This window comes from Pseudopipra pipra, chromosome 9 (genome assembly GCF_036250125.1).
Source record: "Pseudopipra pipra isolate bDixPip1 chromosome 9, bDixPip1.hap1, whole genome shotgun sequence".
NCBI classification, from domain to species: Eukaryota; Metazoa; Chordata; class Aves; order Passeriformes; family Pipridae; genus Pseudopipra; species Pseudopipra pipra.
The window spans coordinates 2420386-2436475 of NC_087557.1; the positions used below are offsets into that span (position 1 = coordinate 2420386).

At 48.7% G+C, this 16090-nt stretch overlaps 2 protein-coding genes across 6 annotated transcripts in view; one reads left to right on the forward strand and one right to left on the reverse strand.

Annotated features, from left to right (window-relative positions):
- Positions 1-9448, forward strand: part of COLGALT2 (collagen beta(1-O)galactosyltransferase 2) — a 47288-nt gene extending 37840 nt beyond the window's left edge. For all 3 annotated transcript variants that reach the window (XM_064664080.1, XM_064664078.1, XM_064664079.1), the window contains exons 6-12: positions 2260-2379; positions 2815-2891; positions 4605-4711; positions 5960-6092; positions 6589-6716; positions 7241-7447; positions 7850-9448. In XM_064664080.1, coding sequence (XP_064520150.1) covers positions 2260-2379; positions 2815-2891; positions 4605-4711; positions 5960-6092; positions 6589-6716; positions 7241-7447; positions 7850-8126 — 1049 coding nt within the window. In that variant the 3' untranslated portion in view covers positions 8127-9448. The remainder of the gene's footprint in view (positions 1-2259; positions 2380-2814; positions 2892-4604; positions 4712-5959; positions 6093-6588; positions 6717-7240; positions 7448-7849) is intronic.
- A 2197-nt stretch (positions 9449-11645) lies between these two features.
- The window catches only part of RGL1 (ral guanine nucleotide dissociation stimulator like 1), a 53827-nt gene continuing 49382 nt past the window's right edge, over positions 11646-16090 (reverse strand). For 2 of the 3 annotated variants that reach the window (XM_064664075.1, XM_064664076.1), the window contains 3 exons: positions 15348-15755; positions 13517-13631; positions 11646-12975 (listed from right to left, as the gene is read on the reverse strand). In XM_064664075.1, the coding sequence (XP_064520145.1) occupies positions 12878-12975; positions 13517-13631; positions 15348-15755 (621 nt within the window). In that variant the 3' untranslated portion in view covers positions 11646-12877. The remainder of the gene's footprint in view (positions 12976-13516; positions 13632-15347; positions 15756-16090) is intronic. The other variant, XM_064664077.1, reaches the window with a different exon arrangement.

Here is a 16090-nt window from a genome sequence, read left to right on the forward strand (position 1 = left end):
CTGCTGAGAGGATGTGGCCCGTGGTGGAAGTCCTGACTCAGTAAAACTCAGTGTGGGTGTGTTTTTGCCAGCACTGTACTCTGTAGAGCCCCTTGTGCTCACGGGAGTGTTGAGCCAGGCTGATCAGCCTTCCAGTGCCCAAAGGGGTTTCAAGAGAGCTGGAGAAGGATTTTGAACAGGGACCTGGAGTAAGAGGGCAAGGGGGAATGGCTTCCCACTGTCAGAGGGCAGGGTTAGATGGGATATTGGGAAAAAATTCTTGTGTCTGAGGGAGGTGAGGCCCTGGCACAGGTTGCCCAGAGAAGCTGTGGCTGCCCCTGGATCCCTGGAAGTGTCCAAAGCCAGGTGGGACAGGGCTTGAAGCAACCTGGGCTAGTGGAAGGTGTCCCTGCCCATGGCAGGGGGTGGAATGAGGTGGGCTTTAAGGTGCCTTCCAACCCAAACCGTTCTGTGATCTCCTGAGCTGCCTTTCAGCCTGAGGCTCTGAAGCCCTTGAGCAGCCAGCAGGAAGGTCCAGTCACAGGGATGTGGAGGAAATTTATGTTCCTTAATTATGGGTTTAGGGCATGGCTGCAAATCCTGGGCACTGCTTATAAAATGTAATAATAATAATAATAATGCAAAAACCTGTCGTTTTTCTGTAGCAATCATCCAATTTTATTATAAAAAGAGAGCTGGAGAGAGAATCCCCCTCCCCATTTTATGGGAGCTTTACCTATATGGTAACTTTTATCCCAGAAAGAACAGGAATACTGTCATGAATCTGCACAGATTAAGTGTGTTTAAGCCAGCGGAAGGTAAGAACAGAGATCAGTGAGCCAGATAAGATTAGTTGATTAGATCAGTGCCAAACCCATTAATGTCAGCAGGTAGTATTTTTTTATTCTGCCATTTACCTAAATTGCAGCTGACAGCTGAATGTGTTTTGGCAAGTAGCATAGCCAGCAATTTACTTGCAGAACTTAAAATGAGAGAAACACTGGGGTCATTAGTGCCGACAATTCCGCTCTGCTAAAAATACCAGGGATTAGGGAAACTAATAGATGAAAGCATCAGCACACCAGGTAGTGTCTGCTTTTCATTTATTTCCTAGAGGGAGGGGGGTGGTTGTCCTTGTTCCATTAAAAAAAAAAATGAAAAAGAAAGGCATTTTTTTGGCCAGTTGTGTGGGTTCTAGCAGCTCTTGATTGGGGTTAAATTATAAAGGACCTTACCAGAACTCGATGAGGAACAACAGAAATACTTTCCTTGGCTTCTCTTTATGTGGCTTTTGAGTGTGTTGCCGGATGTGACATCAGGCCCAGTGCTGCCACAGTTACAGCCAGTGGTGAGCAAATCCTTGTCATCTCAGAGGGAACAGCCTTTTGCTGATGCTGGGATGCTCCCAGTGAACAGGCAGTGGGTGGGTCTCTTCCTTGCAAAGGAACCTGCTCCTAGGAGAGGCTTTTGCAGCTTCTCTTTGTTTCCCCCCTCCAAAAAGCAGTTGCAAAAGCTTTTGAGTAGAAGAATGTTCTGTTATCACCTCTGTTTGAAAGCATCTGTTCTCCTTGCTGGAGTCTCTCTCTTGGATTTTCCTCTAACCTTCAGGGCACAGTAAAAAATAGTCTTGGAGAGGAAAGGACCATGTTTGGTGTAGGCTTAGCAGTTCTAAGATGATTGTCGTACATATTCATCAAAGTCCTTTGCCAGCACAGGTGAAAATGTGTTGTCTTTATTTTCTAGCCAAAGCAAAAGGAAGCAGTGATAAAGAATAGAACGGGTTGGGTTGGAAGGGACCTTAAAGCTCATCTCATTCTACCCCCAGCCATGGGCAGGGACACCTTCCACTAGCCCAGGTTGCTCCAAGCCCTGTCCAACCTGGCCTTGGACACTTCCAGGGCTGGGGCAGCCACAGCTTCTCTGGGCAACCTGTGCCAGGGCCTCCCCACCCTCACAGAGAAGTTTCCTCCTAATCCCTAATCTAATCCTGCCCTCTGACAGTAGCAAGCCATTCCTCCTCGCCCAGTCGGTTCATATCTTTGCAGGGTTAGTTAGGGAGCAAGCTGGGATTGGTTTCATGGGAGAGGCTGCTTGCTGCCAGCCAGGAGCCAGGCGGAACAGCAAATGGCACTGGAATGGTTTTGAATTGTTTGCTTTGGAAGCAGAACTTTTTGGGATTGAGGTCCTGGCACAAGTTTGATTGTGGCTACGTAGCCACAGAGCAATGAAATCTGCTGGTAACAGACCTGATTCTAGTTTCTGCTTTTCTGTGATCCTCAGGAATACAGATGTTCATCTGCAACCGTGAACACTACGGGTTCCTTCCCATGCCCCTGAAACCACACCAGTCGCTGCCAGAAGAAGCTGAGAACTTTGTGCACACGCTGATCGAGGCTATGAGTAAGTTGCTGTGCCCTTGCCATGATGGATCCCTCCACGTCTGCAGAGCTCTCCTGCCACTGGCCCAGCTCTCATTCCCTTGGCGGTCTGCATCCTGATCTGACTGCTCTCATGCTGTTTTGATATGCAGTTTTCCATTTTCCACCTCTTTTCTACATAGGAATGTAAGCACTTCTTGATCAGGTCAGCCCCATACACAAAATCCCTCAACTTCCCCATATCAAATGCAAAAATGCATCTTTCATGTGGAAGAGGTGCTGCAGGACTGTGTTGTCTGTCTGGCACATGGCTGCTGGCTCTGGCTTTGCAGTGTGGCTGCTCCCTGCTGTACCCATCCTGCACTGACTCCTCATCCCAACTCCCTGGGGTCTGTGATGGAAACGTTGATGCAGGATGTACATGGGGGTGATGTTTGGGATCTCTGCTCTCTTTCAGTCGATCGCCCTCCTGTCGAACCCTCTCAGTACATCTCCGTTCCTCCAAAGCACCCTGACAAGATGGGATTTGATGAAGTAAGGACCCTGTTTGCTGTTTATTGTCTTGTCTTCCCACTCATCACCTGGAGGACCTGGGTTCTCCCTGTAGCTGAGCTCCCAGCTGTTTCCCTTGGAGTATATTATCTTTTTGCATAGTTACCTGTTTACTCATCTTTTGGGTTGAAACCTTTTGCAAGGAAAAAATAGCCATCTGTATATGGGAAGAACTGCTGAGCTCAGGGCAGCAGAAGGGAAAGGGCTCAGGGGGTGGTCTGATGTTTGCTGTGGAGAAAGGAGGCCATCTGTGGGCACTTGGTACCTGCTACAAGATCCCTGTTTGGGGTCTAGATGGTCTTCAAGGTCCCTCCCAACCCAAACCATTCTGTGATTCTGTGTTTTAATCCAGCCAGGAGGAGATGGCAGAAGTGAGGCTGAAAAACAGGTTATTTAATTCCCCAGTTCTTGTGCTGTCTCCTCTACATCTGACTCTGCAGAGCAGCTTGGTCGTCCTTCCAGTTGTGACAGAAACTGGTCTTTTGGGAAAGCTTTCCTGCTTTCCAGTGGCAGGAGGGAAGGATTTCTCTCAGCTGAGAGAGACACTGGAGAGCCCGGGGCAGCTGGGGGCTGCAGGCTCACCCTGGGGGTTGCAGGCTCACCCTCGGGGCTGCAGGCTCACCCTGGGGGCTGCAGGCTCACCCTGGGTACCCTCAGGAGGGGAACAAACCATGCAGGGGGAGAAGGGGGGAGAGGGATCTGCCATGCTTTAATGAACTGCTGTCTGTGTTATTCCCAGAGCCAGCAGCCCCTGTGTGTGCAGCTGCCAGGGAGGCCCTGGCTCCGTGGCCGAGGGAGTCGTGGGGATCAGGGGAGCCTTTGTCTTCTTGCTGTGTTCTGCTCCATCTGTTTGTGTGACTCGTGAAGCCAAACCCGACCTGGCTGTGTGTGTTTGAGCATCTGTGTTTAGGGCACAGCTGGTCCAGGTTTTTTCCATGTTTTCCTTTGTGGCTGCACTTTATTTATCCAATTTATTATTTTTGCATTTGTCCTGAGCTGGAATTTGTTCCGCTTCTTACTGGGATGAGGTTTTGTTCCTCGGGCTACAACACTGCACTTGTACTTGTCTTTCTGCGACTGAAAAGTATCCTTGAGCCTCTGAGGTTTACCTGCAACGAGGGCTTCAGTCCTCAGCCCTGCAGAGTCTTTTTGAGGCTTGGATGGAGCCCTGCCCAGACATCTCTGTTCCCAGCCTTGGCTCTCAGCAGCAACTTCTCAGTGCCTGAAGTAATTACAAAAATCCTCTCTTTACCGTGACCTCGTACTGGGATGGTGGCCCTGCTGATAGTCCTCAATCCAGGCAGTGGCAGCACTGTGGGTCAGTGTTCCTGTGGGACTGGGGCTGCAGGTGGCTGCGTTACTCTGTGTTTAATATAAACCTAAACATCCTGCATCTTTGGAAATTATAGACTTGGCTGTAACTGGTCTTCCCTCTTCTATTCACCCTCAAAGAGCAAGTTTCCCCCGTGAACATCCAACAAAAGTAGTTGTTTAGGAAGAGAACGAGCCTCTAGGCTTTCAACTCAAAACCAACTCCCAATTTTTTGACAAATTCTAAGCAACCTGGAATGAAAAAACACCTGTTATTTTCACAAGACCTGCTTTTCCAGAGGGGCTGCTGGAGAAGAGTGGATCAAGACTTCTCCCTCCCTCCCTCCCCAGCAGGGAGGCTGATGTCTTTCTCTTCTTACCCAGATTTTCATGATCAATCTGAAGCGCCGGAAGGACAGGCGGGATCGGATGCTGCGGACTCTCTACGAGCAGGAGATTGCAGTCAAGATAGTGGAGGCTGTGGATGGAAAGTGAGTTTTGATTGGGGTTGATGACATTTTCAATGAGTGGGATGTGCTTAACTGCTTCATAGCATCTCCTTGGATGCCCTGACCTCCTTCTGGTGGGGCAGCGTGGGCTGAGGGGGAGGTGAACACCCCTTTTATCCCTCTGACAGCTGTTTGGGGCAGTTTTGCTCTGTTTCTTTCTTCTTTTGCAATTAGTCAGTCTCTATGTGAGAAGCAGGGCAGTGGGGTTCAGACTAAGGTGAAAATCAGGTTAAAATTGTGCTGATTTCTGTGAATTGGGCAGTTATCTCCTGAGAACATTGTCCATCCCAGGGCTACAGAGCTGTTGTGCTACCATTAGCCCTGACCCAGCCCTTCCCAAGCTTACTCTAAGGTTTGGAGCACAACTCTGATGAGGAGCAGCTGGAGAGGCTCAGCCTGGAGAAAAGGAGGCTCAGGGGGGACCTTCTGGCTCTGCAACTCCCTGACAGGAGGAGGGAGCTGGGGGGGTCAGGCTCTGCTCCCAGGGAACAAGGGACAGGAGGAGAGGGAATGACCTCAAGTTGTGCCAGGGAAGGTTTAGGTTTGATACTGGGAAAAATTTCTTCCCAGAAAGGCTTGTCGAGCCCTGGCACAGGCTGCCCAAAACAGTGGTGGAGTCCCCATCCCTGAAGTGTTCAAAAAATCTGTAGATGTGGCAGTTGGGGACATGGTTTATAGTGGGGTTGGCAGTGCTGGGTTAATGGTTGGACTTGATCTTAGAGGGTTTTTCCAGCCTAAATGATTCATGATTCTAAGGTATGTTAAGATCATTTTATAATGAAAAATCAAGGTCTGCCGAAATTTTGGGTCTATGAGTTGCAAAAAGGCCTCGGAGAGACAGGAACCCACATGCCATCTAGTGGTCTTGGAGACTTGGATCCCTTCAAGGATGGGAAGATAATCTTAGCCAAGGAAAATAAACTTAGGCTAAATAATCAAAGGAAAATAATTGAAACCAAGCACCTGACATGCTGATGGTCCCACAAGAAGTACTTGGCATAGTTAAGGAAAATTGGTGGTCTCATGAGAAGTCTTTGGCAGAGTTAAGGATATGATCTATCAGCTTGATTTAGAAGTTATTTTCCTCCGTGTTTTTGAGCAAAACAAGTGGAGGAATTTCTTGAGGTGTGGCTTTTCCTGAACATGAGCAGCATTCCCTGTGTTGTGCCTGTGTCTGGCTTGAATTGGCTTGTGTTTCTGAAATGGTGATAGATACTCTGTCTTTCCCAGAGCACTGAACACAAGTCAGCTCAAAGCTCTCAGCATCGAAATGCTCCCGGGATACCGGGACCCGTATTCCTCCAGGCCACTGACCAGAGGAGAGATCGGCTGCTTCCTCAGCCACTATTACATCTGGAAGGAGGTATGGAGTTTGGGTGCCTTGGCATTCCTGCAGGAAGGTGCTGTGAGTGCATAGCCAGTCCTGGGACAGAGCATGAAATCCAGTACAGTTTTCTGGAAGTGTAGGATGGAACTGCTTTCCTTGGGTTACAGGGGTTTTCTTCAACACAGCATTCAGCTTTCACATCTCCCTTTTTCCTTTCTGCTACCTAGAGGGGCTCCAAGAGAGCTAGAGAGGGACCTGGAGTGACAGGACAAGGGGGAATGGCTTCCCACTGCCAGAGAGCAGGGTTAGATGGGATACTGGGAAGGAATTCTTGGCTGTGAGGGTGGTGAGGCCCTGGCACAGGTTGCCCAGAGAAGCTGTGGCTGCCCCTGGATCCCTGGAAGTGTCCAAGGTCAGGTTGGACAGGGCTTGGAGCAACCTGGGCTAGTGGAAGGTGTCCATACCAGGTCAGGGTGACCCCATCAACTGCCCATGTGGGCCACCGTGCTCATTTGTGAACCCCCCGTCTCAGGTGGTGAACAGAGGACTGGAGAAGACACTCGTCATTGAGGATGATGTGCGCTTTGAGCACCAGTTTAAGAGGAAGCTCATGAAGCTGATGGATGACATTGAACAAGCCCAGCTAGACTGGGAGCTTATGTAAGTTCCTGGTCCTCAGCCATCTGGGAGTTCCTGGGCATGTGGGGGGGTTGGCAGCACTGCTGGGTCATGGCAGAGGGGAGCTGCAGGTTGATGCTGGAGTGCAGGGGACAGTGGCAGACACTTCAGTGGCTCTTCCCATCGGGGCAGATCTGCCTTTTGGGGCAGGCTGGTGCTGGATGCCCAGTGGGCACCATCACTGCCCTTTGTGGGCAGCATTGGCTGATCTCAGCAGCGTAGGAGATGCTGCTGTGACAGAGGAACTGGCACAGCTCAGTCCTGAACCTTGGACTGTGTCGTCTTAGTTCCTTATGGAGCTGAGGCTCCTTATGGAGCCTTTCACAGCGGTACCACCCACGGGGTTAAGACTTGGATGTCTGGGAGAGGTGCAGAAATCTGTGAGCCAAGTCAGGGATTGCTTCTTGGATTGACCCTTTGCCCTGCCCTGGCTGACACAGTCTTGTGATACTGGTTGCTGCGAACTCACTTTGATCACAATCTCTTCAATCTTTTCACCCTTTAAGCTACATTGGCCGGAAAAGGATGCAGGTGCAGGAGCCTGAGAAAGCTGTTCCCAATGTCAGGAACCTGGTGGAAGCTGATTACTCCTACTGGACCCTGGGCTATGCAATCTCTTTCCATGGGGCTCAGAAGCTCATCGGAGCTGAGCCCTTCGGCAAGATGCTGCCCGTGGATGAATTTCTGCCAGTCATGTACAACAAGCACCCTGTGTAAGTCGGATGCCTCCATGGCTCAGGGGGACATGAGCTGGGACCTGCTGGCTGGTCTTGAACTGGATCATGTTGGTGACCTACTTAGTGGGGACTCCTTGTGCTTGTTGGTTGCACCCTCCCCACGTAGATTGACAAAGGTGACTGTGACAGTGGGGGGTGTCCCTGCCTGGGGCGGGGGTTATGGGCTGGTTCTGAGGGGTTTGGCTGTCTGTGGGAACACGGTTTGGTTGTACAGCTGTGTGGTTGTAAGGCATGTGGTTCTGGCTATAGAGAGCCAGGCTGTACCCCAGCAGCTACCCCCACTCCCTGGGACCCCCTGCTCAGTGGATTGACCTGTCTCCCAAACCTAGTGCCAGTGAAGATCCACTCTGTTTCTGATGGCATTTCTCCCCCCTGCAGCACTAAGTACATGGAGTACTATGAGTCCAGAGACTTGAAAGCCTTTTCGGCAGAACCCCTGCTTGTTTACCCCACCCACTACACGGGGCAGCCAGGCTACCTCAGCGACACAGAGACCTCCACCATCTGGGACAACGAGACCGTGTCAACGGACTGGGACAGAACACACTCCTGGAAATCCCGGCAGCAGGGCCAGATCCACAGCGACGCCCAGAACAAGGATGCCCTGCCCTCCCAGTCGTCTCTCAACGCGCCGTCATCCAGGGATGAGCTATGACTGCCCACTTCCCAGGAACTCCGTGACAGCTGAACCTGCCTCACACTTTTGCTTTTCACCCTTGAAAGTTGTAGAGCAGCTCTTCATGTGGTCTCCTTTCCCACTGCTTCCAATGGCCGAGTGCAGCAGTCGGACCAGATGCCTGCCCGGGCCATTGAGGACAGGGTGGAGGATGAAGGAGGAAAAAGAATAAGTGTTCCAGACTGGCAGAGAGCTGAACAAAAGCCCTTGGAAAGCTTTTGCTAAAAAACAAAACAAAATACCAGCCTGGAATGACATCTTTCTTCAGTTCCTCGTGTAGAACACTGTATTTATAAAGATTAATATATAGAGGTGTACAAGTGTTAATGCCTTTTGGGATGGCTGTACCTGGGCTGCTGCCTCACTCCTTGTAGGTCTGTAGGCTTTTACCACCCTCTCTGCTGAGTGTTTGGGGGATTTGGATTTGTTTTCCAAAGGGATTTCTGTCAGAATCGAGGTGTTTCCCAAAAATGTTCAGTGCAGGGGAGCAGCGCTCCTCTGTTGTCCTCCCCCATCACAGTCAGTGCTGGCTTCCCCCAGCTCATTTCTAATCTTGCTACGTCCCATCTAAAAAGGCCTGCCAGTCCAGAAGGGATGTCTTGGCATGTCTAAAATCGTGGAGTGCAGGTGGTTGGTTTTATTTGTCTCCCTGAAGGGAACACAGGGGGAGTTAGTCGGTGTCATGTCCTGCTTTACCCCCTGCCTCAGTTTATTCCTTCAGGAAAGCAAATCCCCACAACCTCTTTGCAGGCCTGTTTAATTAGGCCATAAAAGCAAGCATTGGAGTTTTGGGAACTTAAAACCTAAAAAGATAGGTTACAAACTCTCCTTATTAAACTGAAACAACCTACAGCAATGTTACTGTCTCGACAGCCAAATAGAATTGTGTGTTACAGGACAGAAAGGCAACTTGCCTGGATACTTTTTCATGTGAGGAGCAAACTTGTCTGTTTTTCGGGTGAGTTCTGATGTACTTGCTATTGGCTCACATGCCAGCAGGGTACGGTGTTTATTTTTTTAAAAAAAACCTTTCTCAGAGGCCAGGTGATCACGGACTACCCTGCTTAGAGCAGCTGGCACAGACCCCGAGCTGCTGGGCAGTGGGAGGGTTCCCTCCTGGAATTGCCATCTAGGGACTCACCTGCTGACAGATCTGTGCATTGAGTATGTGTGGCTGGGGTTTTGTTTTTAATTTGTGTTTGTTTTTAATAATTACTGATCAGTGTTGTGCTTTCTGCTAAAGAAGACATGTTATTACCTGTCAGCCGGTCTGATAATACATAGAACCTGGTGCAAGATGAGCAGCTGTGTGTGTTCTTCATTGAGTGAGAGAATCATGGAGTGGTTTGGGATGGAAGGGACCTTTAAGAGTCACCCAGTCCAACCCCTTGCCATGGGCAGGGACACCTTCCACTAGACCAGGTTGCTCAGAGCCTTGTCCAACCTGGCCTTGAGTGTTAAATGTTAAGGTTAATTGAAGGCCCTCAAAGGGATTCTAAGCTGTGTCACTCTCCCCTGGAGTCACTGGGGGTATAAATGTGCCTGTTCTGCAGCTCCCACCTGGAAGCCGTGTTCCTTCTGCTGTCCAGCTGGGAGCAGGTGCCCACAGGACTGGTGAGTATGGAGGTGCCCTGAGGGCCCCGTGCACAGCCTGGGTGGGGTTCCTTCTTCACAATCCCTGTTGATTCCTCTGCAGGTCTCACTGTCCCAGCTCAAGTCTGGCCTGTTCCAAGGACACTGGAAACCCCAGAGGTGTTGGCTGGATGCTTGGTGTGGCCTGCAACAGAATTTCCATGACCAGGTGAGCATCCAGCATGTTGGCAGGTGTTGCTGTGGATACAAGAGCCACCTCTCTTCCACCCTCATGTGCTTGTTGTTCTGTGATAGACCCACCTCTGTGTCTACGAGTGGCCTCCTTCCTTCTTTCCCTCTGCCATGGGATTTCCCTGTGTCAGCACAAGGTGCTCCCCACTAGGAAACAAAGCATAGATTTTTTTAAAAAATACAAGCAATTGGAGCCCTCTCATGCCCCCCACCCTCCCTTTTTTTTTAAGCTCATTCAAATAATAAAAGATAGAAAAGGTCTGATTTCCTTAAGCAGAGCAGTAGCAGTTTATGAAGAACAACTTTACAACAGGGCTGGTTTTTTAGCTTGGGTTTTTTGTGTTTTTTTTTCCTTTTAGTTGACTCAGGAAGCGGGTGGTTCAGGGGGTTGATGGTGCTTTCAGGGAAAGGAACAAATGAAGAATACATGAATTAAATGACTATGCCTGTTTCAGAGCAGACAAGGCCTCAGTCTTGTTGATCATTCCTTTACCTTGTGTGTTTATACATACAAAAATTATTTATTGACATATGCAAGGCCTGAGGGATGCCAGTGGTTCTACCCTTGTGACAAGTGCTGTTCCCTGTCTGTGTTTTCAGTTCCTTGGCAGGTGCTGGCCAGGCTTTGCCCTACTCAGAAATAACCGTGTTTTGGAAAAGTAGGAGCCAGTTGAAACACTTGTGGATTGTTCTGGTATTTTTCCAGTTTCCATGTACTTACTTAACTTTGTGGTTTTTTGACTCATCTAAAGGGCTTCAAAGCTGATGAGCAGCACCAGCTTTGAACCAGCCTTCTGGCAGCTTCTTCACATGAAAGGTTGTGGTGACAGGCCCTAAAAATTATTAATTGCAATAAGACTGCTTGGACCCAACAGCTCTGTCTTTGCTTTGGCTTAAGGATGTGTAGTGGGTTGGTTTTTTGGATTTTTTAGGCCTTCCTTAGCAACAGGGTCAGGAATCTAAGGAAGTATTCGATATCATCCCTTTCCATAACACAACATATAAAAGGCACAGATAAGAGAGTTCGCTCTTCTCTCTTCCGGTGGCTGAAGGTGACAGGTCTCTGTAGAGGGGCTTTGCTTGTACAGGCCAGGGCCTGCTGCTCAGCCCTGCCCTTATCTCGGGTCCCTCCGGGAGGCGTGGAGGAGTTGGCTGCTGCCTCACACAGTTCTGCTGCCCCCTTCAGGGAACTATTTAATCCGGGTTTTTTTTGTACTTATCCGCTAGCTCTCTGTTAACGGGTATATTTGGAGGGTATTTGGTTTTAGTTTTTATCCCTGTTTCCCCTTCCCTTTTCCCTTTTTTGCCCCTCGGGAGCTCCCTATCGTGTGTACAATATATTCAAATTGTATATATAATTGTAAATATATATATTTTTTATATAATCTAGTTGATTTTGGTTTCTCTCAGTTTCTATAGTTTTTTTTCCTTTGCCTAAAGGGGGAAGCAGGGGAAAGGCTTTCACTGAGTGTTGGAGATTTTGGCAGGAAGCCAGCTCAAACTTGCTCAGGATGGAAGAGTGCTGTTGTGCTCTCAATGGATTTGGCTTTGCTGTTTAGAAGTTAAAAAGCGAAGATGCTGAAGAGAATGACAGTGAGGGAAGTGCTATGAGGTGTAAAAGCCCCACAACTGGCATGCAATAATAAAAGAAAATCAACTGACTCCAGGCAAATATTAATGAAAAACAATTTATATACTTATCATATAAAGATTACAGGTAAGCAATTAAAAACCTCTTATATATAAACATTTGGAGAGTATAATTTTAAAATCCAGAACATTCACTTTTCAGCTTAACACAGACATACAACCTCTGAGTGAACAGTACTATATACATTAGGAACTATGCTGTATGTACATGGGAAACTGCTCTGTACAGACACTGACACTGAACCAAAATGCAGAGAAAACTTAACTTCTAGTCTTGCCCTAAATTTGGGCGAAGGTTAAGGCTCAGTAACAACCCCCTCCTTCTACCACCCTCTAAACCAAGATACAACTGGAATTCATAAACTGTTCAGACTAGGACCTACAGTAGGTCTCTTGGATGTACAACAGGCCTGTTGGACCTACAATAGATCTGTTTTACCTACTTGTAAACAGAAGTGATAAATCCAAATGTAGTGTAAAACTTATGGAACCTGAGCCCAGTTTTGAAAATTAGTGCGACAGAACTGGGAGGGAAAAGGCCCAGGCATGGATAAAACTCTTATTTTAACTAATGATCCTTAACAGTCCTAAGTTATCTATTTGGATAATAACTAACTCCTAAATTTGCACAATGCTATCTACAGAAACAGAAACACTGTATCTATTTAATGTATCTCAAATAAGGGCTGTTTACAATCCAGCGTCTCACTTATGGCTTTTAAAAAATTTAAAAGTTCTGCTCATGAAGAGTAATTGCACATGAGGAGGAGGTACGTCCATCACACAAGAAAGGCATCGAGTTCTGTTCCCTGGGTTAAAGTCCAAGGCAAACCACCCTGTCATGGCATTAAGACCTCAATCCAACACAAGTAGTGTGTGTTTGTCCCGTTCATGAACAATTCATGACGATCATCCAAAGGCAAGTGCAGTTCATTCATTTTAAAGTTCTTTGGAAACCAGATCCAAAACAGGTAATTCTCTGGCGCAGAACAAGTGCAAAAAGCCTTCAGCTGGTTCAGGTAGACGTGCACTCAGAACTTTCTTCAGCTGTGTAAAAATAAATTCAGATGATCTTCTGTGTAATACTGGCACGAAGGAGACTGTTTTCTCACAAAGAGAGTTGGCTCGTGGGGTGTCCCTTAAGACAAAGGTGGCAGCCTCTTGCCCCGGGGCTGCCCAGTCCTCCAATTGCACGTTTTCAACAGGTAATACTGACACATCCACCCCTAACACTGGACGGCAGCGAAGGTGAAGTCTCAGCCAACCAGCTCTGCTTTCTTCCGCAGGATGAAGTCGAAGTTCACGTGACTGTTCATGCCATAGAACACGTTGGCATCCCGTGGGAACACCAGCTCTGCAAAACGGGGCCCAGAGCAGCGTCAGCACAAAGGAAAGCTGGGAAAGGACAGGGAGCAGGGAACAACGGAGCCATGAGGGGCTTTCCCTGTTTGGCCAGAGTGGCATTGGGAGCTGCCCCCAGCAGCTCTCCCAAAGGGAAGGGGGAGCAGGGCAGGAGATGGAGGCCAAGCCCGGGCTGTGTCAAGGCTGGCGGAGGCCCTGGCAGCCTCTCCCAGAGGAGGCTGTGTGGGAAGCCAGTGATTCAAGGGATCTGCATGCTCTGGTCCCAAGGAGGCAGAACCCCACCACCCAGACCCCACGCTTGCCCTGCAGCCGCAGTGCCCACGGGAAGGTTGGCCTGGCAGCCCAGGAGCTGGCTCTGCCCATGGGAAGTGGGATGTGCTGACAGGCCATGAGAAGTCATCCCTGAGCATCCAGGGAGTTGTTCTCATTGCCAGCTGGGACCTGTTCGTGGCATTTCTAGTGCTTCACATTTTACTCTTTCCTTTGAAATCCAACAGAACTTTTCAGGCACCAGCAGAGTTTCGCTTCCCTACCTTTGTCCTCAGAGATGACCTGCACAAGTTCGTAATCTTCCACTGCACCAGGCTCCAGGTTGTGCTTCAGCAAGGCTCTCTGAGTGACATCAGGAATTCTGTCTTGGTTAGTTATCTGGAAAGGTAAGAGTTGCAATGAGAGATTCTGCTTACTCATGAGAGTAATGATTTAGGAATTAGCAAAAACCTGTTTGGTTTTGGAAAAGATGTCACAGAACTGAAAAAACCATAATGGGTCAGTAACAGAGTGATAGGTGCTGACAGATATTAAAATCTGGTGTTTATGACACTGGGAAGTGGTGGCTTTTTAGCTCAAGATGACAGATACAGCACTAGATGAGACAGCAGTAAATCAGAGTGTCTGCTCTCTTGAGCAAAGCTTGGAGAGATGGGACATCATTCTCACAAGCCACAAAAGCCCACAGAAATAGCTACCCCATCTGCTGTTTGCAGACTCCTGTGCTAAGCACTCCCATTGACATCCTGCAGAGATTTTTGGCCTGGTAGCTGGGTTTGCTGTCTGCTGTGGAAGTGCTGTGCATCCGGAGCAGACACAGGGCTCCCTCCAGAGCCGTCTGCTGTCTCACCAGAAGCCAAATTTGTCAGGCCCTCAGGAAACAGTTGTAACATTTGGGGAGGTCCCACCATTAAAATCAGAAGGTAGCTAAAGGTGCTAAGCACTACCCTGCTGTGTGTGTGTTCCCCCAGGCAGGCCCTGAGGGTGCTCACAGCCCAGCACTGGCCCGACACTGCCAGGATCCCTCCATGGAACCAGCAGAGAGGGAAATGAATGCTGGGGCTGCTGCTCTGGCAACCACCACCACACAGAGAGGCTGCAGAATTAAAGGGTTGTCAGCTTTCTCCCCTACAGCTCCCTGTTGCCAGAAACCATCCCTTTGGGAAAGCTTCTCCAGGGAAAACTTGGCATGTGGCATCTTATGTCAAAATCTGCACACCAATTTTGAGCTGGAGGAAAAGCAGCTGGTGCAGCAGGAGGGCAGAAGCAGCAAGGCCTGCACATGATCACAGTGCTTCCCTTGGAGCCTTTGGATAAAACACAAAGTTTGATTTCCACACTGGCTGCTGTTTTTTTTCAAACCTCTCATTCCTACCCTGCTCCACATATTCTGAATGGTAACATTTGTCATTTTCCCTTTCCAGCCAGGTTTGATGAGTCGGCTCAGTGAAGTGGTCTCAAAAGAAGGGTGCATTAGATGCTACATCAGCAAGCAGTTAATGATTTAATGCAGTTTAGAGAGATGTCACTCACTGCTTTTCTACAGTATTCATTTGCAAAACACTTCAGAGTGCAGATATTTTGACTTCAGTCTTTAAGCTCTGCTTTATTCCATGCAGCTCTCCCTGAATTCCTGCTAGTCTCTTGTTTCCCATGTCTAGCTGCATGTCTCTGTTCTCTACCTGCCTCCTGTTTGAATCTTTGTGGTATTCCACCAAACTGGGCCACATTCCATGATGTTTTTTCCTTCTCCAGCATGAAGGAAGATTTCTTCCACTATCAAATGCCTTTTTGCTAACCTTAATTTTCATATTAAAATCCTGCAAGGAATTTTTGCATGTCTATAACAATTTAGACTAATAACAGTCCAGACTTTCTCCTCATTTCCTCTGTTTTGCTTCTGCATTCAGGGAAGTCATTACACAATAGATACTTAATTTATAATCCAGCACTAAAACTGTTCCTTTTCCCGACACCTGGGAAAGGGTTGTTTGTTTCTAATCTCTTTTGTCATTAATAACCCTCATGACTGCAGTGATTGTTTCAGTCACCCTGGATGAGAAGGTCAGTCACTGCCAGCTCTGTGCCCCTCACCAGGATGCTCTTGTAGACACTGTCGTTGATGCCATCCATGCTGACTCGGATGATGCAGGCGCCTCCGTTCTGCTGGTTGTAAACAGGGAGCACTTTGGAAGTGCTGCATGTCGTGGAGCCAGAGCTCTTGTCAGAGACAGGGCCACTGTCAGAGCCAGAAGCCTTGTCGAAGGTGGAGCACTTGTCAGAGCCTGAGCCCTTGTCAAAGATGGAGCACTTGTTGGAGCCAGAGCCCTTGTCGGAGCCGATGGAGCCCTTGTCGGAGTCATAGCCCTTGTCGGAGCCAACAGAGCTCTTGTCATCACTGGAGGGCAGCAAAGTAGGGAATGAGGGTAAAGGTGACACCCCCGAGGAAGGTGTGCTCGTGGAAGAGTCAGGAGAACAGGAGGATAAGGGGTATCCAGGGATCTACACGACAAAGAAAAGCACTGTCACAAATAGGGTGTTTTGTCTGTCTGCCTGTGTCGTTCTGCAGGAAGAACAGGAGAAAGCAGCAGACACAGACATAACCTCAGTCACACACATTCTGCCCAGCAGGCTGGCAGTGGGATTCCTTGCCTCCAGAAAAGCTGAACTTGATTGATTCCACCATTTTAATGACAATTTATGTCCCACTGGGTGTGCTGGGCACTGGGCACTGCTCTGGGCTCGCAGTAAGAGCAGCCCAGGAGGTGGCAGCAGATCCAAGGAACAGCATCAGGCTGTGGGCAAGCAGCCAGGAACTGGGACGGAACAGAGGGAGT